This window comes from Cyrtonyx montezumae, unplaced genomic scaffold (genome assembly GCF_038088225.1).
Source record: "Cyrtonyx montezumae isolate F1298 unplaced genomic scaffold, pur_monq_1.0 scaffold_141, whole genome shotgun sequence".
Classification (NCBI taxonomy): domain Eukaryota; kingdom Metazoa; phylum Chordata; class Aves; order Galliformes; family Odontophoridae; genus Cyrtonyx; species Cyrtonyx montezumae.
In genome coordinates this window covers 28,797-56,709 of record NW_027071872.1, presented here as the reverse complement: position 1 = coordinate 56,709, position 27,913 = coordinate 28,797, and the positions used below count along the sequence as shown (strand labels likewise).

General features: G+C 63.4%; 1 protein-coding gene across 1 annotated transcript; it reads left to right on the top strand.

Annotated features, from left to right (window-relative positions):
• Positions 1-546: 546 nt before the first annotated feature.
• On the top strand, positions 547-27,424 carry HUWE1 (HECT, UBA and WWE domain containing E3 ubiquitin protein ligase 1; the record flags this gene model as incomplete). The annotated part of the gene is given in 52 exon segments (XM_065731597.1): positions 547-594; positions 597-695; positions 698-753; positions 2,134-2,345; positions 3,079-3,258; positions 3,687-3,853; positions 4,225-4,259; positions 4,262-4,372; positions 4,465-4,540; positions 4,627-4,725; positions 4,878-5,011; positions 5,724-5,890; positions 6,546-6,779; positions 7,472-7,665; positions 8,250-8,339; positions 8,889-9,043; positions 9,139-9,189; positions 9,657-9,669; positions 10,037-10,225; positions 10,756-10,975; positions 11,528-11,594; positions 11,596-11,668; positions 12,015-12,217; positions 13,094-13,382; positions 14,216-14,318; positions 14,843-15,422; positions 16,283-16,830; positions 17,543-17,573; positions 17,575-17,679; positions 17,813-17,945; positions 17,948-17,968; positions 18,049-18,181; positions 19,100-19,302; positions 19,408-19,535; positions 21,047-21,143; positions 21,631-21,783; positions 22,943-23,188; positions 24,007-24,124; positions 24,280-24,325; positions 24,327-24,421; positions 25,105-25,123; positions 25,126-25,182; positions 25,184-25,225; positions 25,227-25,396; positions 26,030-26,111; positions 26,113-26,136; positions 26,507-26,625; positions 26,709-26,809; positions 26,812-26,888; positions 27,218-27,284; positions 27,287-27,333; positions 27,335-27,424. Coding segments are annotated over 52 exon segments (6,788 nt in total), but the record flags the coding sequence as incomplete, so codon positions are not given.
• Between the last annotated feature and the right edge of the window lie 489 nt (positions 27,425-27,913).

The window sequence follows — 27,913 nt, the reverse complement described above, 5'->3', positions numbered from 1 at the left end:
CAGCATAGCCCTGCAGTGTCCCTAAATGTCCCTAAATGCCCCCTAAATGTCCCCTAAATGTCCCTGCAGTGTCCCTAAATGTCCCTAAATGTCCTCAACATCCCTGCAATGTCCCTAAATGTCCCCTAAACATCCTCAGCATCCCTGCAGTGTCCCTAAATGTCCTCAGCATCCCTGCAGTGTCCCTAAATGCCCCTAAATGTCCCTGCAGTGTCCCTAAATGTCCTCAACATCCCTGCAATGTCCCTAAATGTCCTCAGCATCCCTGCAGTGTCCCTAAATGTCCCTAAATGTCCCCTAAACATCCTCAGCATCCCTGCAGTGTCCCTAAATGCCCCCTAAATGTCCCTGCAGTGTCCCCTGACCATCCTGCAGTGTCCCCGAGCCCCATCACGTCCCCTTAAACATCCCTGCGATGTCCCATAGCCCCCTCACGCCCCCCCCGCGTCCCCACCCCCCCACCTCCCCCCAGACCCCCCCACCGCACCCCGAGCCCTCTGCCGTCCCCGTCACCCCCTGACGTCCCCGTGTCCCCCCCCCCCACAGCCGCCAGCCCCGAGGAGGGCCGCGAGGGGCGGAAGGAGAAGGAGGGGAGCGGGGGGAGGAGCGGCAGCGCCCCAAGGGCTCCAAACCTCTGCTGCCCACCTCCACCATCCTGCGGCTGCTGGCCGAGCTCGTGCGCTCCTACGTGGGCATCGCACCCTCATCGCCAACTACAGCTACACCGTGGGGCAGTCGGAGCTCATCAAGGAGGTGTGTCACCCCATAGGGACGGGGTTGGGGGTCACTGTGGGGCAGTCGGAGCTCATCAAGGAGGTGTGTCACCCCATAGGGATGGGGTCGGGGTTGGGGGTCACCGTGGGGCAGTCGGAGCTCATCAAGGAGGTGTGTCACCCCATAGGGACGGGGTTGGGGGTCACCGTGGGGCAGTTGGTGGGGGTCACCGTGGGGCAGTCAGAGCTCATCAAGGAGGTGTGTCACCCCATAGGGACGGGGCTGGGGGTCACTGTGGGGCAGTCGGAGCTCATCGAGGAGGTGTGTCACCCCATAGGGACGGGGTTGGGGTTGGGGGTCACCGTGGGGCAGTCGGAGCTCATCGAGGAGGTGTGTCACCCCATAGGGACGGGGTCGGGGCTGGGGGTCACCCACGGGCGCAGGTGTTCTCAGGGCTGGGTCAGGCGGTCCCGCTGTGTTGGGTGTTGCCGTCAGGCTGTGCGTACAGAGATTCTGACTGTTACCCGTCCCGTTGTGTTGGGTGTTGCCATCACCCTCTGTGTCCTGGGGGGATTCTGACTGTTGTCACCTGTCCCGTTGTGTTGGGTGTTGCCATCACCCTCTGTGTCCTGGGGGGATTCTGACTGTTGTCACCTGTCCCATTGTGTTAAGGTGTTGCCATCAGCCTCTGTCAGCAGGTTCTGACTGTTGTTGTCACCCTTCCCATCGTTTTGGGGTGTTGCTGTCAGGCTGTGTGCCAGCTGCTTCTGACTGTTGTCACCTGTTGTGTTGGGTGTTGCCATCAGTCCATGTGTCCTGGGGGGATTCTGACTGTTGTGTCACCCGTCCCGTTGTGTTGGGGTGTTGCTGTCAGGCTGTGTGCCAGCACATTGCCACTGCTGTGTCACCCGTCCCGTTGTGTTGGGGTGTTGCTGTCAGGCTGTGTGTCACCACGTTGTCACTGCTGTGTCACCCGTCCCGTTGTGTTGGGGTGTTGCTGTCAGGCTGTGTGTCACCACGTTGTCACTGCTGTGTCACCCGTCCCGTAGTGTTGGGGTGTTGCTGTCAGGCTGTGTGTCACCACGTTGTCACTGCTGTGTCACCCGTCCCGTTGTGTTGGGGTGTTGCTGTCAGGCTGTGTGTCACCACGTTGTCACTGCTGTGTCACCCATCCCGTTGTGTTGGGGTGTTGCCATCGTGCTGTGTCCCAGCACATTCTGACTGTTGTGTCACCTATTCAGGCTGTTGCCACCAGCCTGTTCTGACTGCTGTGCCCCCAGGCCCCTTTGTCCCTGTTCCCACTGCCCCCCAACCCCACCTGTGCCCCATGGCAGCGTCCCCCTCGGCCGTGGGGTACCGCCTCCTCCGGGCGTCCCTTGTGCGGGGACCCCCACCCCACGGCCCCGTGCCGCCCCACAGGACTGCAGCGTGCTGGCCTTCGTGCTGGACCACCTGCTGCCCCACACGCAGAACGCCGAGGACAAGGACACGCCGGCGCTGGCGCGGCTCTTCCTGGCCAGCCTGGCCGCCGCCGGCAGCGGCACGGACGCGCAGGTGGCCCTGGTCAACGAGGTGAAGGCGGCGCTGGGACGGGCCCTGGCCATGGCCGAGAGCACCGAGAAGCACGCCAGGTGGGGGACACCTCGCTCCCACAGCCCGTCCCGGGGGGTCCCCGGTGCCACTTGGGTGTCCCCATCACCTGCGGTGGTCTCCGTCACCCATGGGGTGTCCCCATCACCCGTGGTGGTCTCCGTCACCACTTGCGTGTCCCCATCACCCGTGGGGGTCTTCGTCACCAGTTGGGTGTCCCCATCATCCGTGGGTTGTCCCCATCACCCGTGGGGGTCTTCATCACCAGTTGGGTGTCCCCATTACCCATGGTGGTCCCCAGCACCAGTTGGGTGTCCCCATTATCTATGGTGTTCCCCATCACCAGTTGGGGTGTCCCCGTCACCCACGGTGGTCCCCATCCCCCATGGGGGTCTCCGTCACCACTTGGGTGTCCCCATCACCAATGGGGGTCTTCATCGCCAGTTGGGTGTCCTCAACACCAGTTGGGTGTCCCCATCACCTTTGGGGTGTTTCCGTCACCCACGGTGGTCCCCAACACCACTTGGGTGTCCTCATCTCCCATGGGGTGTCCCCAACACCCATGGGGTGTCCTCTTCACCCTTGGGGTTTCTCCATCACCCTTGGGGTGTCCCCCCCACCCACGAGGTGTCCCCATCCCTCAGCACCTTGGTGACGCCTCGGTCCCACTACTCGCTGCACACCGGCTCCGTCCCCATCACCCACGGAGGTGCCCCGGCCCCACGGAGGTGCCCCGGCCCCACGGAGGTGACGCGTCCCTTTGTCCCCACGCAGGCTGCAGGCCGTCATGTGCATCATCAGCACCATCATGGAGTCGTGCCCTTCCACCTCCAGCTTCTACAGCAGCGCCGCCAAAACCCAACACAACGGCATGAACAACATCATCCGCCTCTTCCTCAAGAAGGGTTTGGTCAACGACCTGGCCCGGGTCCCCCACAGCCTCGACCTCTCCAGGTATGCCCCACGCGGCGCGGGGATGGGGACACGTTATGGGGTTGGGGACATGTTACGGGGTTGAGGTCACCTCATAGAGCTGGGGACACGTTATGGGGTTGGGGTCACCTCATAGAGCTGGGGACACGTTATGGGGTTGGGGTCACTTCGTGGGGTTGGGGTTACCTCGTGGGGTTGGGGTCACCTCATGGGGTTGGGGTCACCTCGTGGGGTTGGGGACACCTCGTGGGGTTGGGGTCACCTCGGTGGGGTTGGGGACGCCGTCTCTTGGTCGCCATGTTGGATTTCGGTGCTCCTGCGTCGGATGGCCAGCACTGACCTTGTGATGCTTGCACCAAAACTATGGGGTTTGGGCCACCTGAGCACCACAGAGGGGACATGTGGGGACAGCCAGACCCCCGTGTCCCATCGTGTGTCCCCCCCTGCAGCCCCAACATGGCCAACACGGTCAATGCAGCACTGAAACCGCTGGAGACGCTGTCGCGCATCGTCAACCAGCCCAGCGGGCTCTTCGGTACCAAGGGCTCCTCCAGCAAAGCCAAGGGCGACGGGGGTGGGGGGCCCCGCGACGCCGGCGCGGCCCCCCCAGATGGAGGTACACCCCCCCTCCTCATACCCTACACCCCCTCCCCACATCGTTGTCCCATCTCGTGTCACCCCCCCGTGCCACTTGGGGTGGCGGTAGGAGCGTCCCAAGGGCACGGTGATTGCTGCTGGTGTTGTCCAAACCTGGTTTTGGGGTGCCCCCTTCCCCCCCCCCCCAGCCCCAACTTCTCATGTCCCCCCATATCACCCTCCCATGTCCCCTTCAGTCACCCTCCTACGCCCCCAAATCCCCTCTGTGCCCCCAAATCCCCTCTGTGCCCCCTCCTTCTGCCCCCCCCCACCCCCTTGCCCCCCCAGCATCACCCTCCCCGCACCCCCTTTTCACGTGTCACCCCTCATCTTCCCTCTCCCCCCGATTAGGGGACCCCGGGGACCCCGAGCCCCCCGAGGAGGACGCGGAGAGGCGGCGCAGGCGGAGGCGGCCGACGGTGACATGGACGGGGAGACCGAGGGTGACACAGTGGTGCTGGCGGGGCAGCCCGAGGGGCTCAGCACCCAGGAGATGCAGGTCAGCACCCCCCCCCCCCCACACCCCCCACCCCCCTTCTCCTTCCCCTCCCCCCCTCCCCAAATCTCCAGTTTCCCCCCCCCCAATAAAAGGTGGAGAACGAACTGGAGGACCTCATCGATGAGCTCCTGGAGCGGGACGGGGCCGCCGGCAACAGCACCATCATTGGTGGGAGCCCCCCCTCACCTCCCAGCATAACGTTTTCGGGGTGCCCCCCCCCTCCCCCCAGTTTCTCACTCCTCCCCCCTCCATAGTGAGCCGCTCGGGGGAGGACGAGTCTCAGGAGGACGTGCTGATGGACGAGGCGCCCTCCAACCTCAGCCAGGCCTCCACCCTACAAGCCAACCGGGAAGGTGAGCGGGCTCGGGGGCACCCCGTGGTGTTTTGGGGGGCACCCCGTGGTGTTTTGGGGGGCACCCCGTGTGTTTTGGGGGGCACCCCGTGGGATTCTGGGGACACCTCGTGGATTTTTGGGGACGCCCCGTGGCATTTTGTCCCCTCGAAGACTCGATGAACATCCTGGACCCTGAGGATGAGGAGGAGCACACGCAGGAGGAGGACAGCAGCGGGAGCAATGAGGATGAAGATGACAGCCAGGATGAGGAGGAGGAGGAGGAGGAGGAAGATGAGGACGATCAGGTTTGGGGGGGGGGGGGGTGGTCCAGCCCCACAGAACCCTCTTTCCCCCTTCCCCACCCCCCCTTTTCTCCCTAGCCCCTCTTTCCTTTTCCAGACCTCCCTCTTTTGCCCCCAGTTCCCTTTTCCTCCTTAAAACTTCTTGCCCCAGATCCCCCTTTTCCCCTACACGTCCCTTCTTTGTCCCCCCCAAACCTCCTCTCTCCCACCAGCCCCCTTTTTCCTTCTCCAAATGCCCTTTTCTTCCCCCCAAGCCCCTATTTTCCCCCCAAATTCCCCTTTCCCCTCTTCCGTTGCCAAGTCCCTTCCTTTAGCCCCAAATCCTCCCCCTCCCACACTCCCTCTTTTCTCCCCCAGTCCCTTTTCCCTCTCCAACCCCCTTCATTTCATCCTCCCCCTAAACCCCTCATTTTCCCCCACATCCCTTTCTTCCCCCCTAAATTCGTTCTTTCCTCCATCCAATCCCCCTCTTCCCCCCCAAACCCCCTCTGTTCTCCCCACCCCCTTCCCCTCCAATCACTTTTCTCCTCCTCCCCCCCCCCCATTCCCCCCCTTATCCCTTTTTCTCCCCCAAACCCCTTACTTCCCCCCCCAACCTCCCTCTTTTCCCCATCACCTTTTCCCCCGCCCAAACCCTTTATTTCCCCCCCAGTCCCCCTCATTCCCCCCCAACCCCTCCCCCTTTTTAACCCCTTCCAATGCCCCCCCCCCCCAGGACGATGAGGAAGGGGAGGAAGGGGAGGAGGAAGAGGACGACGATGACGGCTCCGAGATGGAGTTGGACGAGGATTACCCCGACATGAACGCGTCCCCCCTGGTGCGCTTCGAGCGCTTCGACCGCGACGACGATCTCATCATTGAGTTTGACAACATGTTCTCCAGCCCAGTAAGGGATGGGATGGGGGGGGGGGGGCAGTGGGGGAGGGCCAGCAGCCCCCCGAGTGCCTGTGGGGTGCAGGAAGGGGGGGGGGGGTCCGTCTGTTCTGTTCTGGAGTGGGTTCAGCCCCACTTCTGCGCCCCTGTGTGGATTATGGGGGGGGCAGGGTGGGCTTCACCCCATTTCTGCTCCCCACACAGGTGAATTTTGAGGAGTGGGGGGGCCGTGGGGAGGGGGTTGCCTGCATTTCTTCCCCTCCTTTTGGCTTCGGGGGTGTCAGGGTGGGGTCGCCCCCATTTCTTCACCCATGTGTGGATTTGAGGGGAGGGGTCAGAAGAGGTTTCCTCCCGTTTTCTTCACCTCTATGAGGACTTGGGGGGGGGGTTCACCCTGTATCCCCCCCCTCCCCATTATTTCAAGGCGGCTCAAGGGGGGGTTCACCCCATCTCTCCCCCTCCCCATTGCCTCAGCGTGGCTCGGGGGGGGGGCCCGCACCCCTCTCCTTCCCTCCGTGTCATTTCTGGGGCGTCAGGAAGGCTCTCCCCCCCCTTCCACCCCCTCCCCATTAAGTCAGGGCTGCTTAGGACGGGACCCTCTCCTGTCTCCGGGTGGGGTGGGTGTGCTCTCCCCTCTAACCCCCCCCCCCCAATTTCTCCCCGTCGCAGCCGACATCCCCCCCTCCCCGGGGAACATCCCGGCCACGCACCCCCTCCTGGTGCGCCACGCCGACCACAGCTCCCTGGCGCTGGGGGGGGGCTCCTCGGGGGCCCGCCTGGCGCAGGGGATGGGGCGCAGCCAGCGCACGTTGCGGCAGCTCACCGCCAACACCGGCCACACCATCCACGTGCACTACCCCGGCACCCGGCAGCCCAACCCCCCCCTCATCCTGCAGCGGTGAGCCGCCCCGCGGCGTCCCTCCCCCACCTGGGGCAGCGCCCTGGTGGCCCCACTCGTGTCATCCCAGTGTCCCCTCGTGGCATCTCAGTGTCCCCTGCTTTCCCCTGGGGTCATCCCGTGGCTCCTGGTGGTCCCCAGCGTCCCCTCGTGTCACCCCAGTGTCCCCTGCTTTCCCCTTGCTGTCAGCCCATGGTTCCTGGTGGGTCCCCAGTGTCCTCTCGTGTCACCCCAGTGTCACCCTGTGGCTCCTGGTGGTCCCAGTGTCCCCTTGTGTCACCCCAGTGTCCCCTTGTGTCACCCCAGTGTCACCCTGTGGCTCCTGATGTCCTCTTGTCTCACCCCGCTGTCCCTCGTGTCACCCCGCTGTCCCCTGCTGTCCCCATTGTCACCCCGCTGTCCCCCCAGTGGCCCTTGGGTTCCCCTGATGGCTCCTGGTGGCACTCGAGTGTCCCCTCCTTCCCCTCATGTCACCCTGCTGTCCCTTGATGTCACCGCGGTGGCCCTCGGTGGCTCCTGGTGTCACTCTGGTGTCACCCTGGTGTTCCTTTGTCCCCCCCTCCCCTGCCCTGTCCCCGTGAGCATCCCTGCTTCCTCCGTTCTGCCCCTCGGTCCAACGCGTGTCCCCCTGTGCCCCTCCCCAGTGTCCCCACGGCCCCGCGTCCCCCCCGCCTCACGCTGTCTCCCCGCAGGCTGCTGGGCCCGTCGGCGGCGGCCGACATCCTGCAGCTGAGCAGCAGCCTGCCGCTGCAGAGCCGGGGCCGCGCCCGCCTGCTGGTGGGCAACGAGGACGTGCACATCATCGCCCGCTCCGACGACGAGCTGCTCGACGACTTCTTCCACGAGCAGGGCCCCACCGGCAGCCAGGCAGGCGAGTGGGGGCTGGGCCGGGGGGGAGGGGCGTCGGGGGGGGAGGGGTCAGGAGGGGAAGGGTGGGCAATGGGGAAGTGGAGGGAGGGAGAATGAATGGGTGGGGCGGGGCTAAGGGGCAGGGGGCGGGGCTGGATGGAGGGGGTGTGGTGTTGGGGTGGTCAGTGGGCGTGGCCAGAGGGAGGGGAGGAGTCAGGAGGGGAAGGGTGGGCAACGGAGAAGGAAAGAATGACTGGGTGGGGGCGGGGCTAAGGGGCAGGGGGCGTGGTCAGAGGGAGGGGTGGGGGCGGGAGGGGAAGGGTGGGCAATGGGGAAGTGGAAGGAGAGAATGAATGGGTGGGGGCGGGGCTAAGGGGCAGGGGAGAGGCTGGATGGAGGGGGTGTGGTGTTGGGTTGGTCAGTGGGCGTGGCCAGAGAGAGAGGTGGGGTCAGGAGGGAGGAGTTAGGAACACAGAGGAATGAATGGGATGGGGGTGGGGCTAGAACCCGGGGCGGGGCCTGAGTCCAGTGGGAGTGGTCTAGCTGAGGGGGCGGTGCTTTGTGAGAATGGGCGTGGCTCCGCGCTGACCACGCCCCCTCCCCGTGCCCCGCCCCCTGCAGGCACGCTGTCCTCCATCCCCACGGCGCTGACGCGGTGGACGGAGGAGTGCAAAGTGTTGGACGCGGAGAGCATGCACGACTGCGTCTCGGGTGAGGGGGCTGTGTGCCCCCGGGTCCCCACGTGTCCCTCCCCTGCCACCAAACCCCCGGTGTCCCGTTTGAGCCCCCCAACCCCAGTACCCCCACTACCGCCCCATTGCAGCACAGCGGGTGATGCCTGTCCCCACGCGTCCCCCTGGTGTCCCCACACCCCCCAACCCCAGGACCACCACCACCACTGCCCCCCCATTGCAGTACAGGGGGTGGCAGCTCCACAGTTGCCCCCACATATCTCTAGGTTGCCCCCACATATCCCTAGGTTGCCCCCACATATCCCTAGGTTGCCCCCACATATCCCTAGGTTGCCCCCACATATCCCTGGGCTGTCCTCACGTGACCCCAGTGTGCCCCCACACCCCCCAGTACTCCCTTTGTCCCCCCAACCCCACCACCGCTGCCACCGCCCCATTGCAGTACAGGGGGTGGCAGCTCTCCCATTGTCCCCACGCGTCCCCCGCTGTCCCTGCCCCCCCCCCCACGCCCGCCGTGCCCCCCCCACGCCCACCGTGCCCCCCCCCACGCCCGCCGTGCCCCCCGCAGTGGTGAAGGTGCCGATCCTGGCCCGCCTCGAGGCGCTGCGGGACGAGGAGTTGGACGAGCGGCGCGAGAAGCGGCGACGCCAGGCGGCCGAGGACGAGGCCAAGGGGACCGAGAGGGGACACGAGGACAAGGAGGGCACGGAGCCGGGGGCGCAGGTGGGTCTGGGGGGGGGGACGACCCTATAACCCCCCCCCCCCCCATACACACACCCACCCACCCACACCGCACTAATGCTCCGTTCTGCCCATAGGGCACCACAGAGCCCAAAGCCCCCAACGGCAGCGCTGACCCCCCCCAGCAGGTGAGTGTCCCCAAATGTGCCCCCCCTCCCCCAGTCCCCTATTGAGGACCCCAGTGTCCCTCCCTCCCCCCCAAAAAAACCCCCAGACCCAACTTGGTGCCCCCCGGGGTGAGGTAGTAGATTGTATAGTTGGGGGCTCACACGCCCGGCTCGGAGATAACTATACAGTCTACTGTCTTCCCCGTGGGGTGCGCGTGGCACCGATGGACCCCCCCCCCCCAAAAACGTGGGGGTCCTACAGCATCCGCAGGTGAAGGTGAGAAGGTTTTGGGGGGGGGAGTGATGGGGTCGGGTGGGGATTGAGGCGGGGGGGGCAGGGAAGCAGCACCGTTCGTTATTATATTTAGGATTTTGGGGTGGGGGGGTTGTGTTAGTTTGCCCACAATGGGATTTTGAGGCGGGGGGGGGGCTGTGATTTGCCCATATATGGGATGTTAGGGTGGGGGTTCCCCTCTTTTCTCCTGTAGATGGGATTTGAGGGTGGGGGGGGCTCTCCTATCAACCTGTAGGATTTCAGCCCATGCTGAGGTCCTTTCTTTTTTGCCTCCCCGACCCTATAGGATTTCAGGGCGGATTTGGGGTGGGGGGCCATTCCTGTGGGGGGGGTCCCGGCGCGGCCCCGGGGGGGTGAGGTAGTCGGTTGTATTGTTGGGGGCCGGGATGGGGCCCCACACTCGAGGTAACGATGCAGCCGACTACTTTCCCCACGGGGACCCCTCACTGCAGGTTGCTTATTTATTTTATAGGGTGGGGGGCACCCAGGGGTGCTGCCAACCCCCCCCCTCGCCCCCCCCAGCTTCCCATTACCTCCTGTTTTTTAATCTCTGCTCCCCTCCCCAAAACCCAGAGACCACGGGGGAGCCCCCCCCCCACCGCACGCTGGTGATGCTGGAGCCCGCGCCCGCCGCCCCACAACCCCCCCCCGAAGCCCCCGGCCGCCCCCCACCGCCCCCCGAGCACGAGGAGGGGGGACCAGGGCGGCCCCCCCAGGAGGCTGAGGCCACGCAGATGGAGCTGTCACCCGCCCCCACCATCAGTGAGGGGAGGAGGAGTTAGGATCGATTTGGGGGGGGGGGGTCAATTTGGGGATCTTCAGGATCCATTTTTGGGGGGGTTAGGATTAGTTTGGGGTCTTTGGGGGTCGATTTTTGAGGAGGTTGGGGAGAGTTTGGGGTCTTCAGGGTCAGTTTGGGGGGGGTTAGGATCAACTAAAGGTCTTCGGGTTGATTTGGGGGATTGGGATCGAGTTTTGGGGTCAGTTTTGGGGGGTTAGGGTCAGTTTGGGGTCTTCGGGATCAGTTTGGGACGGGGTTAGGGTTGGTTTGAGGTCTTTAGGATCAATCTTTGGGTGTTTAGAGTCGGTTTTGAAGCCTTTAGGTTTTGGTGGTTGGGATCAGTCTGGGGGGGTTAGGATCGATCTTTGGGGTGTTTAGGATGGATTCGGGTGATGTTTAGGATTGTTCTGGGGGGGCCTCGAGTGTCCGTTCGGTGCCGTTAAGGTGGATTTGGGGATCGTGGGGGTCGATTAGTAGGATTTAGTCTCCATTTAAGCCCCCCCCCCCCCAGCCTCGCTGTCCCCGGAGCGCGCGGAGGATTCGGATGCACTGACGGCGGTGAGCAGCGCCCTCGAGGGGTCCCCCATGGACACGTCCAGCTTGGGCTCAGGGCCACCGGAGGAGGGGGGCGAGGGGGGGGCTGCGGCCCCACAGGGCCCCCCCGGAACACCCCAGGGACCCCCTCCAGCCCCCCCAGGACCCCCCGATGCTGCCCACCCCGCTGATGACAGGTGAGACCCCCATAGGGGCCCCGTAAATGCGGTGGCTGGGAGGAATGGGGAACCCTGAATTGGAGACCCTGTAGGGGCCCCCAAAAACATTTGGGGTGGGGGGATAATCACATCACTTTGAGACTCTGTAGGGGCCCCAAAAACATTTGGGGTGGGGGGATAATCACACCACTTTGAGACTATAGGGGCCCCGTAGGTGCAAAGAGGGGGACCTCAATTTGAGGTGGGGGGGAGCCCCAGTGTTGGGACCGACCCAAATTTTGGGGTGCCCCGATGTTGATATCGTCCCCCTCCATCTCACCACTGTCCTCATTGTGTCCTGTTCCCCTCCCCCTCCCCCAAAATTTAATGGGGGGACACCCACCACTCACATTTTGGGGGGGTTAGTGGAGAATACCCAATTTTAGGGGAGAACCCACATTTTGAGGTACCCCCGTTGTGTCCCCACCGCTTTATCGTGTCCCCTTCCCTACGGAGGAGCACCCCAACTTCACGGCCCCCCCTCCCCCCACTTCGGGCTGACCCCGATGTTTTTGGGACCCCCCCCCCCAGCTCGCCCCCCGCCTCGTCCTCGGAGAGCCCCTCCACGCGGGATTCGGCCGCGGCCATTTCGGGCTCCCGACTCACGGGGGATCCTGGAGGAACCGCTGCCCTCCACCAGCTCCGAGGAGGAGGACCCGCTCGCCGGTCAGTGTCCCCAGATGTCCCCACGGACGTCCCCATGGCCCTAAGGAGATCCCTGTCCCCAATCCCGGTGTCCCCAAGGAGGTCCCGAACTCCTGGAAGCCTCCCAACCCCGTCCTTCAGCCCTGGGGTGTCCCCGTGTCCCCCCTCGTCCCCCCACACCCTCCCTGTGTCCCCGTGTCCCCCACCATGTCCCCATGGGTATGAGGTCCCCCCACCCCCTGGCCCTGGGGGTGTCCTGTTTACCCCCCCCCTCATGTCCCCAGTAGGTCTGTCCGTGGGCACCTCTCCCACCTCTATACCCCTGGGGGGGTCCCCAACGCACGTCCCCCTCCCCCCACACTTTAGGGATCAGCCTCCCCCGAGGGCGTGGACCCCTCGTTCTCTGGCGGCGCTGCCCGAGGACGCCGGGAGGTGCTGCAGAACCAGCTGGGCATCCGGCCCCCCGCCCGCGCCCCCCCCGCCCCCAGCCCCGCTCCCCCCGTCGTGGCCACCCCCGGGCTCACCGAAGTCAGCCCCGAGTTCCTAGCGGCGCTGCCCCCCGCCATCCAGGAGGAGGTGCGTGGGGGCGGGGCCTAAGGGGGGGGCGGGGCTTAATGGTGGTTGTGGGTGGGGTCTGAAAGGAAGGGGTGGGGCCTGAGGTGGAGATTGGTTTGAGTGGGCATGGCCTAAAGTAGTTGTGGGTGGGGTCTGAATGAAGGGGCGGGGCATTAGGGTTAGTGTGGGTGTGGTCTGGGGGTGAGGGGTGTGGCCTAAGGGGTGGTGGGGGTGGGGTCTGAGGTAGAGGGGAAGGGCTAAAAGATGGTGTGTTCTGATAAGGGGCGGGGCCTAAGGTGGATATGGGCGGAGAGTGGTATGAGTTGGCGGGGCCTAAAGTGGTTGTGGGTGGGTCTGAATGAAAGGGGGCGGGGCATAAGTGTTGGTGTGGGCGTGGTCTGAAGAGGGGCGTGGCCTAAGGGTAGGTAAGGGTGGGGTCTGAGGTGGAGGGGTGGGGCTTAGATGTGGGTGTGTTCCAATAGTGGACGTGGTCTGAATGGAAGGGGTGGAGCCTAATATAAATGTTATGGGGAGTAATAACAGTTATGAGTGGGCGTGGCTTAAAGTGGTTGTGGGTTGGGTCTGAATGAAGGGGGCGGGGCATAAGGGTTGGGTGGGTGTGGTCTTGGGTGAGGGGCAGGGCATAAGGAGGACGTGGGTGGGGTCTGAGGTGTGTGGGCGGGGCTTACTGTAGAGGAGCTCTGAGGGGCGGGGCTTGTCCCAATGTGGGTGTGGCCTTATTGTGGGCGGTGCTTGTCCCAGTGTGGGGGAGAGGATGCGGCCGACTTAACCCCTTCACGCCCAGAGCCTTTTAATTCGGTGGTGGGGAGGTGGGGGGGGGTTACTTACTAAGGGCGCGGCCTAAGGGGCCGCGTGCTAAGCTGCGTTCCCCCGCAGGTGCTGGCGCAGCAGCGGGCGGAGCAGCAGCGGCGGGAGCTGGCCCAGGCCACGAGCTCGGACGCGCCGATGGACCCGGTGACCTTCATCCAGACGCTGCCCTCGGAACTGCGGCGCTCGGTGCTGGAGGACATGGAGGACAGCGTGCTGGCCGTCATGCCGCCCGACATCGCCGCGGAGGCGCAGGCGCTGCGGCGCGAGCAGGAGGCGCGGCAGAGGCAGCTGATGCACGAGCGGCTCTTCGGCCACTCCAGCACCTCCGCGCTGTCCGCCATCCTCCGCAGCCCCGGTGAGAGCCCTGGGCCCCCGTGTCCACCCCCCCCCGTGGTCCCTCCCACGTCTTCCCCGCGTCCCTTATTCTTTATGTCCCCATCCCCTCTTGGTAACTTTCCCGTGGACTTCTTTTCCCTCTCCCCCTCTGGACTTTCCCCCCCACCCCGCCCTTGGACTTCTCCCTTCATCTTTTCCCTTGTTGGTTTTTCCCCATTCCCCCCATCAAATCCCGTTCCCACCCACCCCATTCTCCCCACAGCCATCTCCTTTCAGCTTTTCCCTATTGGCTTTTCCCATTCACCCCATTGAATCCCCATTCCCATCCCCACCCTCCCCCAGAGCCCACCAACCCCATTCTCCCCACGTTCCCCATCCCCACTCCCCCCAGACCCCCCCAAACCCCACTGATCCCCTTTTTTCCCCAACCCCGCGCCCCTGACTTCACTGCCCCCCCCATTCCCCATCCTCATGCCCCCCAGACTCCACCGACCCCATTCCCCCCACAGCTTTCACCCACCAACCCCACATTCCCCATCCCTATTCCCCCTAGACCCCCCAAACCCCACTGACCCCCTTTTCTCCCCAACCCCGTGCCCCTGATTCCACTGCCCCCCCCATTCCCCATCCCCACACCCCCCAGACCCCCCCAAACCCACTGACCCCCTTCTTTCCCCAACCCCACGCCTTAGCCTCCACAGCCCCCCATTCCCATCCCCATGCCCCCCAGCCCCCCCCCAAACCCCATTGATCCCCTTCTTTCCCCAACCCCACGACCCAGACTCACTGACCCCCACATTCCCCATCCCCACGCCCCCCCCCCAAACCCCACTGACCCCTGCTTTCCCCCAGCCTTCACCAGCCGGCTGAGTGGGAACCGGGGGGTGCAGTACACGCGCCTGGCGGTGCAGCGCGGCGGCACCTTCCACATGGGGGGCAGCGGTGGACACAGCCGGTATGGATGTGGGGCCTCGGGGTTTCGGGGTGGGGGGGAAACCCCATCAGCTTCTGGGGGAGCCCTGAAGAGATTTGGGGGAATCTTTGAGTTTTTAGGGGAGACTCATGAGGTTCTGGGGGATCTCAGTGAGATTTTGGGGGACCCCAGAAGCTTTTTTGGGAACTCCATGAGCTTCTGGGGGACCCCGCAAACCTTTGGGGGCTTCCTGAGGTCCTGGGCAAGCTACTAAGATCTGGGGGGGTTCCCTGAGATTCTAGGGGACCCCACCAACTTCTGAGGGGCTCCTAAAGTTCTGAGGGGGTTCCCTAACTTCCAGAGTGACCCCACCAACTTCTGGCTGGCCCCCAGCAACTTGTGGGGGGCTCCTAAAGTTCTGAGGGCCTTCCCTAACTTCCTGGGTGACCCCACCAACTTCTGGGGGGACCCCTCAGCTCTCCACGAGCTCCTTGATTCTCAGGGGCGGGCTGATCTTCTGAGCCTTTGGGGACCCCCCCCAAAAAACCCACTCCCACCCCTCGCAGGCCGTCGGGGAGCAGCGTGGACAGCCTGCTGCGCCTGCGGGGCCGCCTGCTGCTGGACCACGAGGCGCTCTCGTGCCTCCTGGTGCTGCTGTTCGTGGACGAGCCCAAGCTGAACACGAGCCGGCTGCACCGCGTGCTGCGCAACCTCTGCTACCACGCTCCCACGCGGGGCTGGGTGGTGCGCAGCCTCCTCTCCATCCTGCAGCGGAGCAGCGAGAGCGAGCTGTGCCTCGAAGCCCCCCGAGGGGCGGCCCCGCAGACCCCCGACGAACGCCCGCAGCGCCGTCCCGCACCCCGGAGCTCCGCCACCGCGGCGGCCCCTACCCCGAACGAAGCGCCGCGGGCTCTGGATTTGATGCACCGCGTGGAAGCGCGCAGCTCCGGGCAGCTTTCGTGGCTCTCGGTGTCCATGGACGCGGCGTTGGGCTGTCGGACCAACATCTTCCAGATCCAGAGGGCTCCCGGCAGGAAGCACACCGAGAAGCACGCCGCCGCCGCCGGCTCCGCCGTCCACATCCACCCGCAGGCCGCGCCCGTCGTCTGCCGGCACGTGCTCGATACGCTCATCCAGCTGGCCAAGGTGGGCTGGGGGGGGCTCTGGGGGCTTCCTGTTAGACTCTGGGGGGCTCTGGAGCATCTTAGGGGGCTCTGGAGCATCTTAGGGGGCTCTGGGGCACATCCCAGGTGTCTTTAGGGGCTCCCCATTAGACCTTGGGGGTCTTTGGGGGCTCTGGAGCATCTTAGGGGGCTCTGGGGCACATCTTGGGAGTCTTTAGGCGCTCCCTGTTAGACCTTGGGGTTCTTTGGGGGGCTCTGGAGCACATCCCGGGTGTCTTTAGGGGCTCCCTGTTAGACCTCGGGGGTTTTGGGGGGCTCTGGAGCATCTTAGGAGGCTCTGGGGCACGTCCTGGGGGTCTTTGGGGTCTCTGGGGGCTCTGGAGCATCTTAGGGGGCTCTGGGGCACATCCCGGGGGTCTTTAGGGGCTCCCTGTTAGACCTTGGGGGTCTTTGGGGGCTCTGGAGCATCTTAGGGGGCTCTGGGGCACATCCCGGGGCTCTTTAGGGGCTCCCCATTAGACCTCGGGGGTTTTGGGGGGCTCTGGAGCATCTTAGGGGGCTCTGGGGCATGTCCCGGGGGTCTTTAGGGGCTCATTAGACCTTGGGGGTCTCTGGGGGGCTCTGGAGCATCTTAGGGGGCTCTGGGGCACGTCCCGGGGGTCGTTGGGGCTCCCCATCAGGTCTTGGGTATCTTAGGGGTCCCTGGGGGCTCCTTGCTGTCCCTGGGGGTGCTTGAGGGCTGCTCTGGAACACGGCCTCATAACCTGGAGGGGGAGAAGGGAGGAGGGGGGGGGAGAATAATGCATTATTTTTCCCCCCGTAATACTTTTTTTCCTTTGCTTTCTCCCCTCCTCCCCATTTTTTTGCTTATTCCCCCCCCAGGTGTTCCCCAGCCACTTCACCCAGCAGCGCGCCCGCGACCCCGCACCCGACCCCACCACCAGCGACCGCGGCGCCCCCAAACCGGGGGGAGGGGGGGGAAGCCCCTGCCCCCCACCCCCAGCCCCCCCCGCCCCCAACCCCCCCGCCCCGACCGCCCCCGCCATGGGGCTGAGCACCGACTTCTGGGACCTGCTGGTCAAGCTGGACAACATGAACGTCAGCAGGAAGGGGAAGGGCTCGGCCAAAGCGGGGCCGGGGGGCGGGGGTCCCGACGGGGAGGTGGGGGGGTCGGGGCTGGAGGCGTCCCCCCTGGGGCAGCTGATGAACATGCTGTCCCACGGCGTCATCCGGCGCAGCGCGCTGCTGACCGAGAAGCTGCTGCGGCTGCTGTCCCTCATCTCCATCGCCCTCCCCGAGGGGGGGAAGGGGACCGAGGGGGGGTCCGCGACCCCCACCCAGAGTGGGGTGGGCAGCGGCGGCGTGGCGGCGACAGGAGGAGCGGCGCACAGCCCCACGGCTGCGGGCGGTGGGAGCGCTGCGGCGGGGGGGTGAGTGCTGGGGGGTACTTGGGGGGGAGGGGGGGAGGGGGGGGGTGCAGGGAAGGGAGCGAACGGAGATGGGTACGGGGATGTGGGGGTGCACAGGGGTGAGGGGGACGTGGGAATAAGGGGATTTGGGGACGGGGGGGTACGGGGAGGTGGGAATAAGGGGACATGGGGGTACAGAGTTGGGGGGCACAGATTGGGGTTTATAGGGATTTGGGGACGTGGGGGTACGGGGAGGTGTGGGAATAAGGACATGGGGGTACAGAGTTGGGGGGGCACAGAGATTGGGGTTTATAGGGATTTGGGGATGGGGGGGTACAGGGATTGGGGATATGGGAATACTGGGACGTAGGGGGGTGGGCACAGGGATGTGGGGTCGAGGGGATGAGGATGGGGACGGGGGGCAGTTCCAGGGCTGTGGATGGGGACAGGGACTCGGGGCCGGGGTTGAGGATATGGGGATGCGGACGGGGAACGGGGACATTGGGTTGAGGATACGGGATATGGGGTCAAGGATGTGAAGATGAGGGGTTGGGCTGGAGACGTGGAAATGGGAGTGGGGGACAGGGACGTAGATGGGGTGGGGGACAGAAGATGACGAGGGATGGAATGGGGACATGGGGACGGGATGGAGAGGGCTCTGGGACAAGGGTGGCAGCACTGGGAGGGGAACTGGGACGCACTGGTGGCACTGGGAGGGGCACGGCACCACCAGCCTCACTGATGCCACCGTGACCCCCAGCTCCCCCCAAGAGCTCCAAGTCCCCCCCGGCCAAGGGGGGGGAGAGCACCGCGGACCCCCGCATGGCCACCACGGGGCTGACGGAGAGCCAGCTGCAGCTGTCAGTGGAGGTGAGTTCGGGGGGGAAACCACCCCAAAATCCCCCATCCCTCACATCCCCCGTGCCCCCTCAGTGTCTTTGGAGGTGAGTTGTGGCAGAACACCCCCCAGAATCCCCACATCACTCATGTCCCCCCCCCCCAGGTGCTCACATCCCACTCATGCTCGGAGGAAGGTCTGGAGGACGCGGCCAACGTTCTCCTGCAGCTCTCCCGGGGCGACCCCGGCACCCGCGACACCGTCCTGCGGCTGCTGCTCAGCGGCGCCCGGCAGCTGGGGCCACCCTCTGCCGCCAGATCGGTGGGTGACCCCCCCAGCCCACCCCCCCCAGCCCCCTCCTGCTGGCCCTGACGTCCCCCGTCCCCCCCCATCCCCTGCAGGCACGCTGCTGGCCGAGCTCCGCGAGTACAACCTGGAGCAGCAGCGGCGGGCGCAGAGCGAGGTGCCGTCCCCCGAGGGGGTCCCCGACGAGCAGCCCCCCAGCGCCAAGCTCAAGGGCAAGATGCAGAGCCGGTGAGCGGCCCCGCGGGGTCCCCGCGCTGCCCCCCAGCGCCAGTGGTGGCCGCTGTGCTCTCCCATCCCCACTCGTCGCTCCCGGCCCTGCGGATGACATTCGTTCCCGTTGTTTGCTCTCCTCCCTTCTGATAACGCTTTTTCCTATGGATAACTCTGGCCCCCCCTGACCCCACTCTTTTCCTTCCCAGTAACTCTGGTCCCGCTCTTCTTCCTCCTGATCCCTCTTCTTCCCCCCGTCTCAGTGTCTCAGTCCCCTCCTTCTCCCCCCCCCAATGTCTCAGTCCCTTCCTGACCCCGTTCCTTCCCACCCCAATAGCTCAGTCCCCTCCTTCCCACCCCCCCCAATGTCTCAGTCCCCTCCTGACTCTCCTCCTTTCCTTTCCCAATAGCTCAGTCCCCTCCTGACTTCCCTTCCCTCCCCTCCCCAATGTCTCCATTCCCTCCATCCCCCCCAATGTCTCAGTCCCCTCCTTCCCCCCCTCCATCCCCCCCCAATATCTCATTCCCCTCCTTCCCCCCAATATCTCAGTCCCCTCCATCCCCCCCCCAATATCTCAGTCCCCTCCTTTCCTCCTCCATCCCTCCCCAATATCTCAGTCCCCTCCATCCCCCCCCAATATCTCAGTCCCCTCCTTCCCCCCCAATATCTCAGTCCCCTCCTTCCCCCCTCCTTCCCCCCCCAATATCTCAGTCCCCTCCTTCCCCTCCTCCATCCCCCCCCAATATCTCAGTCCCCTCCTTCCCCCCCAATATCTCAGTCCCCTCCTTCCCCCCTCCATCCCCCCCAATGTCTCAGTCCCCTCCATCCCCCCCCAATATCTCAGTCCCCTCCTTCCCCCCTCCCCCCCCCCCAGAGTCTCAGCCCCTCCTTCCTCCCCCTGCCCCGCTGCCCGTGCTGACCCAGCTGTCCCGCAGCTTCGACACGGCAGAGAGCGTGGTGATCGTGGCGTCGCAGAAGCGCGCTCTGGGCGGGCGGGAGCTGCAGCTGCCGTCCATGTCGGTGCTGACGTCCAAGACGTCCACGCAGCGCTTCTTCCTGCGGGTGCTGCAGGTGATCATCCAGCTCCGCGACGACACGCGCCGCGCGCACAAGAAGGCCAAGCAGGCCGGGCGCCTGGGTGAGGACCCGGAGGGGTGGGGGATGGGGACAGCGGGGGGACCCCCCCCCACACACACTCTGCGGCCGTGTGGGGGTTTTTCGGGGTGCTGACGGCTGTCCGCAGGTGCCGGGGGCCTCGGGGCGGCTGGCAGCATCCAGGCGGCCGTCCGGCAGCTGGAGGCCGAGGCCGACGCCATCATACAAATGGTACGTGAGGGTCAGAGGGCCCGGAGGCAGCAGCAGGCGGACACGGTTAGCACGGCCCTTCGGCCTCACCTCCTCCTCCTCACCCTCCTCTTCCTCCTCTCCCTTCAGTGCCACCTCTCCTCGTGCTGTTTGCCCCGGGGCTTCCGCCCTCTTCGCCCTCCTGAATTGCCCTTCATCCTTTTCTTCCTCCCCTTCATCCTCATTAGTTCCCCTCTTCATCCTCTTCCTCCTCCCCTTCATCCATAGTTCCCCTCTTCCTCCTTTCTCTCATCCTCTTCCTCCCTTCTCTCATCCTCTTCCTCCTTTCTCTCATCCTCTTCCTCCTTTCTCTCATCCTCTTCCTCCTTTCTCTCATCCTCTTCCTCCTTTCTCTCATCCTCTTCCTCCTTTCTCTCATCCTCTTCCTCCTTTCTCTCATCCTCTTCCTCCCTTCTCTCATCCTCTTCCTCCCTTCTCTCATCCTCTTCCTCCCTTCTCTCATCCTCTTCCTCCCTTCTCTCATCCTCTTCCTCCTTTCTCTCATCCTCTTCCTCCTTTCTCTCATCCTCTTCCTCCTTTCTCTCATCCTCTTCCTCCTTTCTCTCATCCTCTTCCTCCCTTCTCTCATCCTCTTCCTCCTTTCTCTCATCCTCTTCCTCCTTTCTCTCATCCTCTTCCTCCTTTCTCTCATCCTCTTCCTCCTTCCCTTCATCCTTAGTTCCTCTCTTCCTCCTTTCTCTCATCCTCTTCCTCCTTTCCCTCATCCTCTTCCTCATCCTCCTTAATTCCCTTTATTTCTCCTTCCTCCTCGCCTTCATCCTTAATTTCCTCTTCCTTCTTCTTCCTCTTCTTCCTCTTCCTCCTATTTATTCTCTTTATTCTTTCTCCTTCTGTTCTTCTTCCCCTTTTTCCTCTTCATCCTTCCTTATTCCTTCTCTTCCTCCTCTCCAACTTTTCCATTCTCCTTAATCCTCCTTCATCTTCCTCATCTTCTTCCTCTTCATCCTCTTTCTCTTCTTCTTATTCTTTCTCCTTCACTTCATCTTCATCCTCTTCTTCCCTCTCCTCTTCCTTATTCCTTTTCATGCTCCTCCTCCTCCTGTTTATCATCCTCCTCTTCCTCCTCTTCATCTTCCTTCTCCACCATCCTCTTCCTTACATCTCCACCTCCTCATCCCCCTCTTCCTGACCTTCCTCCTCCTCTTCTTCCTCTCCTCCTCCTCCTCCTCTTCTTCCTCTCCCTTCCTGCACTGCTTCCTCTCCTCCTCCTCTTCTTCCCCCATCCACCTCTCAGCCTTCCTCCCTCTCCATCTTCCTCATCCTCTTCTTCCTCCTCCTCATTCCTCTTCATCCTCCTTTCTTCATTCTCTCCTTCCTCTTTCTCTCTCATTTCTCCTTCTCTTCATCCTCCTCTTCCTGTGCCTTGCATTTCCCCTTCCCCTTCCTTCCCCCTTTCTCTTTCCCCTTCCTCATCCCCACCCTTCCCCCTATACCTCTATGGGGGGGGGGAGGATGCAGGGGGTGACACGGACCCCCCGGGCCCCCCCATAACCCTCCCCTCTGTGTCCCCCCCCCAGTCGGAGCCCGGCCCAGCAGACAGCACCCCCCGCCGCGACGAGTCTCCCATGGACGTGGACCAGCCCTCGCCCGCCCCCCCGGATGCCCCCTCTGTGGGTGAGTGCCCCCAGTATAGACCAGTGCCCCCCCCCACCCCCCATAAACCACTTCATCACGTTAGGGGGAAGCTGGGGGTCTCACACTTCATGTGGATGGGGTCAGAAGCACTGTGGGGCTGACTTCACAACCCCCCCCCCCCGTACCAGTACCTCCCCTTGCCCCCAGTATAAACCAGTACCTCCCCTTGCCCCCAGTATAAACCAGTACCTCCCCTTGCCCCCAGTACAGCAGTTTATCCCACTGGGGGGACTCCCAGTTTGCTTTGGATGCATGGAGGGGGCTGACCCTTTGCCCCCCCCAGCCCCCTGACTCACTAACATCTCCCTCCCCCCCCAGTTTCTCTCTTCCCAGTATATACCAGTCCCCCCCCCCCGCCCCATGCCCCAGTTCATCCCACTCAGGTTCCCCTGTGGGGTTCCCAGTTTGCACAGCGGGGGTCAGCAGCCCCCCCAGGGCTGACCCTGTGCCCCCTCCCCACACACAGGCTCGGAGGGGCCGCAGGGGGGGGAGCGGGAAGAGCGGCCCCCCCCGGAGCTGCCGCTGCTGAGCGAGCAGCTGTGCCTGGACGAGCTGTGGGACATGCTGGGGGAGTGCCTCAAGGAACTCGAGGAGTCCCACGACCAGCACGCCGTGCTCGGTGCGGGGCTGGGGGGGTCTGGGGGGGTCAGGGATGGTGTAAGGGGGCGGGAAGGGGGATTTGGGGTGGGGCTGGAGTGCGTTCTGGGGATGGGAAGTGGTTTTTGGGGGGGGGGGGTTGGGGGAGAGGGGATGGGAAAAGGGGGACTTGGGGGTCTGAGATGGTTTTGGGGAATGGGGATGGGGCTCTGGGGGCTGGGATGGGGTTTGGGGATGGGAAGGGGGATTTTGGGGGGCTTTAGGGGTGAAGGATGAGTTTTTTGGGGGTCTGGGATGGTGCAAGGGGATGGGGATTTGGGGACACTTGGGGAATGGGGATGGGGCTCTTGGGGCTGGGATGGGGTTTGGGGATGGGAAGGGGGATTTTGGGAGGCTTTAGGGGTGAAGGATGAGTTTTTTGGGGGTCTGGGATGGTGCAAGGGGATGGGATGGGGATTTGGGGACACTGGAATGGGCGTTGGGGATGGAAAGTGTTTTTGGGGGGCATTTAGGGAGGCTGGGATGGGTTAAGGGGATGGGAAGGGGGTTTTGAGGGTCTGAGGTGGCTTGAGGGAATGGGAAGGGGCTTCTTTGTGGGGGTTAGGGTCTGTGCTGGGGTTTGAGGTCGGGAATTGGCTTTTGGGGGGATTTAGGGGTGAAGGATGAGTTTTTGGGGGGTCTGGGTTTGTGCAAGGGGGTGGGATAAGGGATTGGAGGGGGCTGGAGTGAGTTTTGGGGATGGGAAGGGTTTTTTGGGGAGGATTTGGGGGTCTGGGATGGATTAAAGGAACAGTAAAGGGCATTGGGGGATATAGGGTGAAGGGTGAGTTTTGGGGGGGATCTGGGTTGGTTTAGTGGGATGGGATGGGGGATTTGAGAGTACCGAGATGAGTTTTGGGGATGAAGAGTGTTTTTTAGGGGTCGCTTGGGTCTGGGGTGGGGTTTGCTGGTGGGAAGGAGCTTTCAAAGGGGGGCTTTTGGGGCTGGGGGCTGAATTAAGTGGATGGGAAGCATTGTTGAGGCAGATTTGAAGGGCCCAGGGTGGGGTTCGGGAAAGAGAAGGCACTTTCAGTGGGGATTGGGGGCTCAGGATACCTCGGGGCTATGGGAACCGCCCCTGCCCTTCCCCCTCCCCAGTTCTGGGGTCCCCTAACCCCTTGATTTCCCCCTCCCCTCTGCAGTCCTGCAGCCCGGCGGTCGAAGCTTTTTCCTGGTGCACGCCACCGAGCGGGAGAGCAAACCTCCGGTGCGGGACACACGCGAGAGCCAGCTGGCCCACATCAAGGACGAGCCCCCCCCGCTGTCCCCCGCCCCGCTCACCCCCGCCACCCCCTCCTCACTCGACCCCTTCTTCTCCCGCGAGCCTTCCTCCATGCACATCTCGGCCAGCCTGCCCCCCGACACCCAGAAGTTCCTGCGCTTTGCTGGTATGGGGGGGGTGGGAGTTGGGGGGGGACTTGGGACTGGAGGAGAGTTTTGGGGGGACTTCGGGGGGATTCGGGAGGCTGGGGGGAGATTTGAGGGGTGATAGGAGGGGTTGGGGGGGATTTCGGGGACTGGAAGGGGGTTGGAAGAGATTTGGGAGGGATTTGGGGGTTTAGAAGGGAGATTTGAGGGGGTGTTAAGGGACAAGAAGAGGGTGGGGGGGATGTAGGGGATCTGGAAAGGGGCTTGGGGGGATTTGGGGAGGTTGGAAGAGGGTTGGAGGGGGCGTGGGGGGACAGAAAGCGATGTGGAGAGGAGTTGCAGGGCTGGAAGCCATCAGGGGGGTGGAAGAAGGATAAGAGGTGGATTTCTGGAGTCTGGAAGTGGATTTGGAGGGGGACTTGGGGGACCGGAAGGGGTTTGGTGGGGATTTGGGGGCTGGGGTTTGCGTTTGGGGGATTTTCTGGCTGGAAGAAGATTTCAGGGGCAGAAAGGTGGTTTGGGGGGGGTTCTAACGGGGATTTGGAGGATGAGAATGGGATTTAGGGGGAGTTGGGGGGCTGGAATGGGGGTTTTGGGGTAGGTCTGGGGATACCTGGGGGCTGGAAGGGGGTTTGAGGCACCTTGAGGGAATTTGAGGGGATGTGGGGTCCAGGATTTGGGGGACTGGAAGGGGTTGTGGTTCTGGGGTGGTTTCCGGGGATTCAAGAGGAGAGGAATTGAGATTTGGCACAGAAATCAGCGCTCTGGCTGCCGGGAGCCCCCTTTATTTTGGGACCACCCCCAAAACCCCATAACCCACCTTTCCCTCCCCCCCCAGAGACCCACCGCACGGTGCTGAACCAGATCCTGCGGCAGTCCACCACCCATCTGGCCGACGGACCCTTCGCCGTCCTCGTCGACTACATCCGCGTCCTCGACTTCGACGTCAAGCGCAAGTACGGGGCGACGCCGACCCTGAAAGGGGTGACAACCCCCCCCCCAAAAAAAAAAAACCATATTTATGGCATTTATTTGGGTTTTTTCCCCCCCCCACTTCCCCCACGTCAGGTATTTCCGCCAGGAGTTGGAGCGGTTGGATCCCCCACGTCAGGTATTTCCGCCAGGAGTTGGAGCGGTTGGATGAAGGTTTGCGGAGAGGAGGATATGGCCGTGCACGTGCGGCGCGACCACGTCTTCGAGGACTCGTACCGGGAGCTGCACCGCAAATCCCCCGAGGAGATGAAGAACCGATTGTGAGACCCCCCCCCAAAAAAAAATAACACCCCAAAGGGAACGGCAAGGGGATCCCGAGTCGATGGGGCTGGGGGAGATCCACGGGGGGGCAGGTTTGGGGTTTGTAGGACCACACACGGGTACGTGAGAGGTTTTAGGATGGGTGTGGGGTGAGGTGAGGTCCTTAGGTCAGGTTTGGGGGTCTGTAGGGCACCCCAAGGCCACGTGAGAGGTTGGAGGATGTTTGGGGTTGCATGAGCTCCTTAGGATCAGGCTTTGGGGGGGGTGGTGAGGGGGGTGCTCGATGTCCACCCCTCCAGACTGCATGAGGGGATGTGGGTTGGGTTTGGGGTTACGTGAGATCCTTAGGGACATTTTGGGGGTACGTGGGGTCCCCCAGAAGAGAGTTACAAGCTGTGGGGGACACCAAGGTTGGGTTTGGGGTTGTGTGAGGTCCATAGATGACGTTTTGGGGTACACAGCATCCTCCAGGACTACGTTAGAGGATTTAGGGGACCCCAGAGCTGCGTCCTGGGGCCACGTGAGTTGTGTAGGTCCATGTTTTGGGGTCCCCTGTAGGACTGAGCTGGGAATTACAAGGACCCCCGAGCGTGGGCTTTTGGGATCTGCGAGTTGTGTAGGGCCGCGTCCCGGGCTCTGCGGGGCCGTTTGGGATCCCCCCAGCCGCTCTTTTCCCCCGCAGGTACATCGTCTTCGAGGGCGGAGGAGGGGCAGGACGCGGGGGGGGCTGCTGCGCGAGTGGTACATGATCATCTCGATGGGAAATGTTCAACCCCATGTACGCGCTGTTCCGCACCTCGCCGGGGCGACCGGGTCACCTACACCATCAACCCCTCGTCCCACTGCAACCCCAACCACCTCAGCTACTTCAAGTTCGTGGGGCGCATCGTGGCCAAAGCCGTCTACGACAACCGGCTGCTCGAGTGCTACTTCACCCGCTCCTTCTACAAACACATCCTGGGCAAGTCTGTCCGGTAAGGGGACGGCGCACGGGACCCAAACGCTCTGCGGACAGAAACGGGTGATTTGGGGGCATAGAACCCAATGGTTTTGGGGGTGGAACCCAAGCACAGGGCATAAAGCACAGCTCTGGTGTCTAGAACCCAACCCTGGGGCACAGAGCGCAACTACAGCATCTAGAACCCATCCATGGGGCACAGAGCCCAAGTACAGCATCTAGAACCCAGCCATGGGGCACGGAGCCCAAGTAAAGCATGTAGAACCCAACCCTGGGGCACAGAGCCCAAGTACAGCATGTAGAACCCATCCATGGGGCACAGAGCCCAAGTACAGCATCTAGAACCCAGCCATGGGGCACGGAGCCCAAGTAAAGCATGTAGAACCCAACCCTGGGGCACAGAGCCCAACTACAGCATCTAGAACCCAACCCTGGGGCACAGAGCCCAACTACAGCATCTAGAACCCAACCCTGGGGCACAGAGCCCAAGTAAAGCATGTAGAACCCAACCCCTGGGGCACAGAGCCCAACTATTTTGAGTGCAGAACCCAAAAAGATACCAAATCTCCCCCCAAACTATGTCAGAACCCCCAAAATGTGCCAGTCCCCCCCAGAAAAGGGGTGCTGACCCCCCCTCCTTTCCACACAGGTACACAGATATGGAGAGTGAGGACTACCACTTCTACCAGGGCCTGGTCTACCTGCTGGAGAACGATGTTTCCACGCTGGGCTTATGACCTCACCTTCAGCACTGAGGTGTGTGTGTGGGGGGGGGGGACACCCCACAAAATGGGTCCTCTGTGTCTCATGGAGCCCTGAGGACATGGAGACACCCCAAAACCGGCTCACCTGTGGCCCAGGGAGCCCTGGGGACACCCCAAAATCAAGTCCCCCCTCCCCATGATCCCAATCTCCCCAATGGTTTCTATTGGCGCTCCCATGTTGCTTCTGATTTCGGGTGTCCCCTTTGTCCCATGCATGTCCCCTTTTTCTTGGGGTCCCCCCTCTGTCCCAGGAGCGTTACTTCTTCCCCAAGGGTGTCACCTCCACCTTGGGTTGTCCCCTTCGTCCTGAGGATGTCCCCTCTGCCCCAAGATTTGCCCCTCACCCCCCCGGCCACCCCCAGGTGCAGGAGTTCGGGGTGTGCGAGGTACGGGACCTCAAACCCAACGGAGCCAACGTGCTGGTGACGGAGGAGAACAAAAAGGAGTACGTGCACCTCGTCTGCCAGATGCGTCATGACCGGTGAGATGGGGGGTCCAGGGGGGGGGGGTCAGGTTGGGGTCCTGGTGGTCAGTCCCCCCTGAATGTCCCTCGTTGTCCCCCAGGGGCCATCCGAAGCAGCTCGCCGCTTTCTTGGAGGGTTTCTACGAGATCATCCCGAAGCGCCTCATCTCCATCTTCACGGAGCAGGAGCTGGAGCTGCTCATCTCGGGCTGCCCACCATCGACATCGACGACCTCAAGGCCAACACCGAGTACCACAAGTACCAGGGCAACTCCATCCAGGTGGGGGCAACCCCCAAACCCCCCCGGGGTCACTGTCCTGGTGGCACCTCACCCCTGTGAACCCATGTCCACTCGTCTGTCCTCCATCCCTGTGTCCTTCTTTCCTGTGTCTCCATGTCTCCCTGCATCCCCACATCCCATATCCACTTCCTTCCATCTCTTTGTCTCTGCATCCCTCATCCCAACATCCCCACGTCCTATGTCCTCGTGTCCCCATGCCCCCCCACTTCCCTGTTTCCCTGTCCCCCCGTCTCCATTTCCCTACACCCCACCACATCCCCATCCCCACCAGTTCGGGCTGTGACCTCCCCCCCCTCTCCTCCCCCCAGATCCAGTGGTTCTGGCGGGCGCTGCGCTCCTTCGACCAGGCGGACCGGGCCAAGTTCCTGCAGTTTGTGACGGGACATCCAAGGTCCCTCTGCAGGGCTTCGCCGCCCTCGAGGGCTATGAACGGGATCCAGAAGTTCCAGATCCACCGCGACGACCCGCTCCACCGACCGCTCCTGCCCTCGGCACACACCTGGTAACGGCACGGGGACGTGGGGGGAGGGCACAAAGGGGAGTGCTGGGGGGCGGGAGGGGGGACCCGGGGACATGGGGACAGAGATAAGGGAAGCCATGGGGATGGGAGGACGCAGAGATTTTGGGGTCACGGGGATGGGGGATGTTGGGACACAGTGGGTGTAGTGGTGGTTGAACAGGGCCGTGGGGTTGGGGGGTGCAATGTGGGGATGTAGGGGTGGGGGACACAGGATTTGGTGGCACTGGGTGGACATGGGGACACTGCGGTGAGGCGGCACCAGGTTGACGTGGGGATGAAGGTAAGGGGGTGGGGATGTGGGGACATGGGACTGGGGACATGTGGGTTTACTATGGCCACGCGCTGGGGACACAACAGTGGGGGACACGGGGTTGGGGGCAAGTGGGATACACGGGGTCATGGGGGCTGTGGGGATATGGGATTGGGGACACATGGGGCCATGGGACCCGGAGGAAGTGGGGTTGAGGGGACGCGTGGAGACATG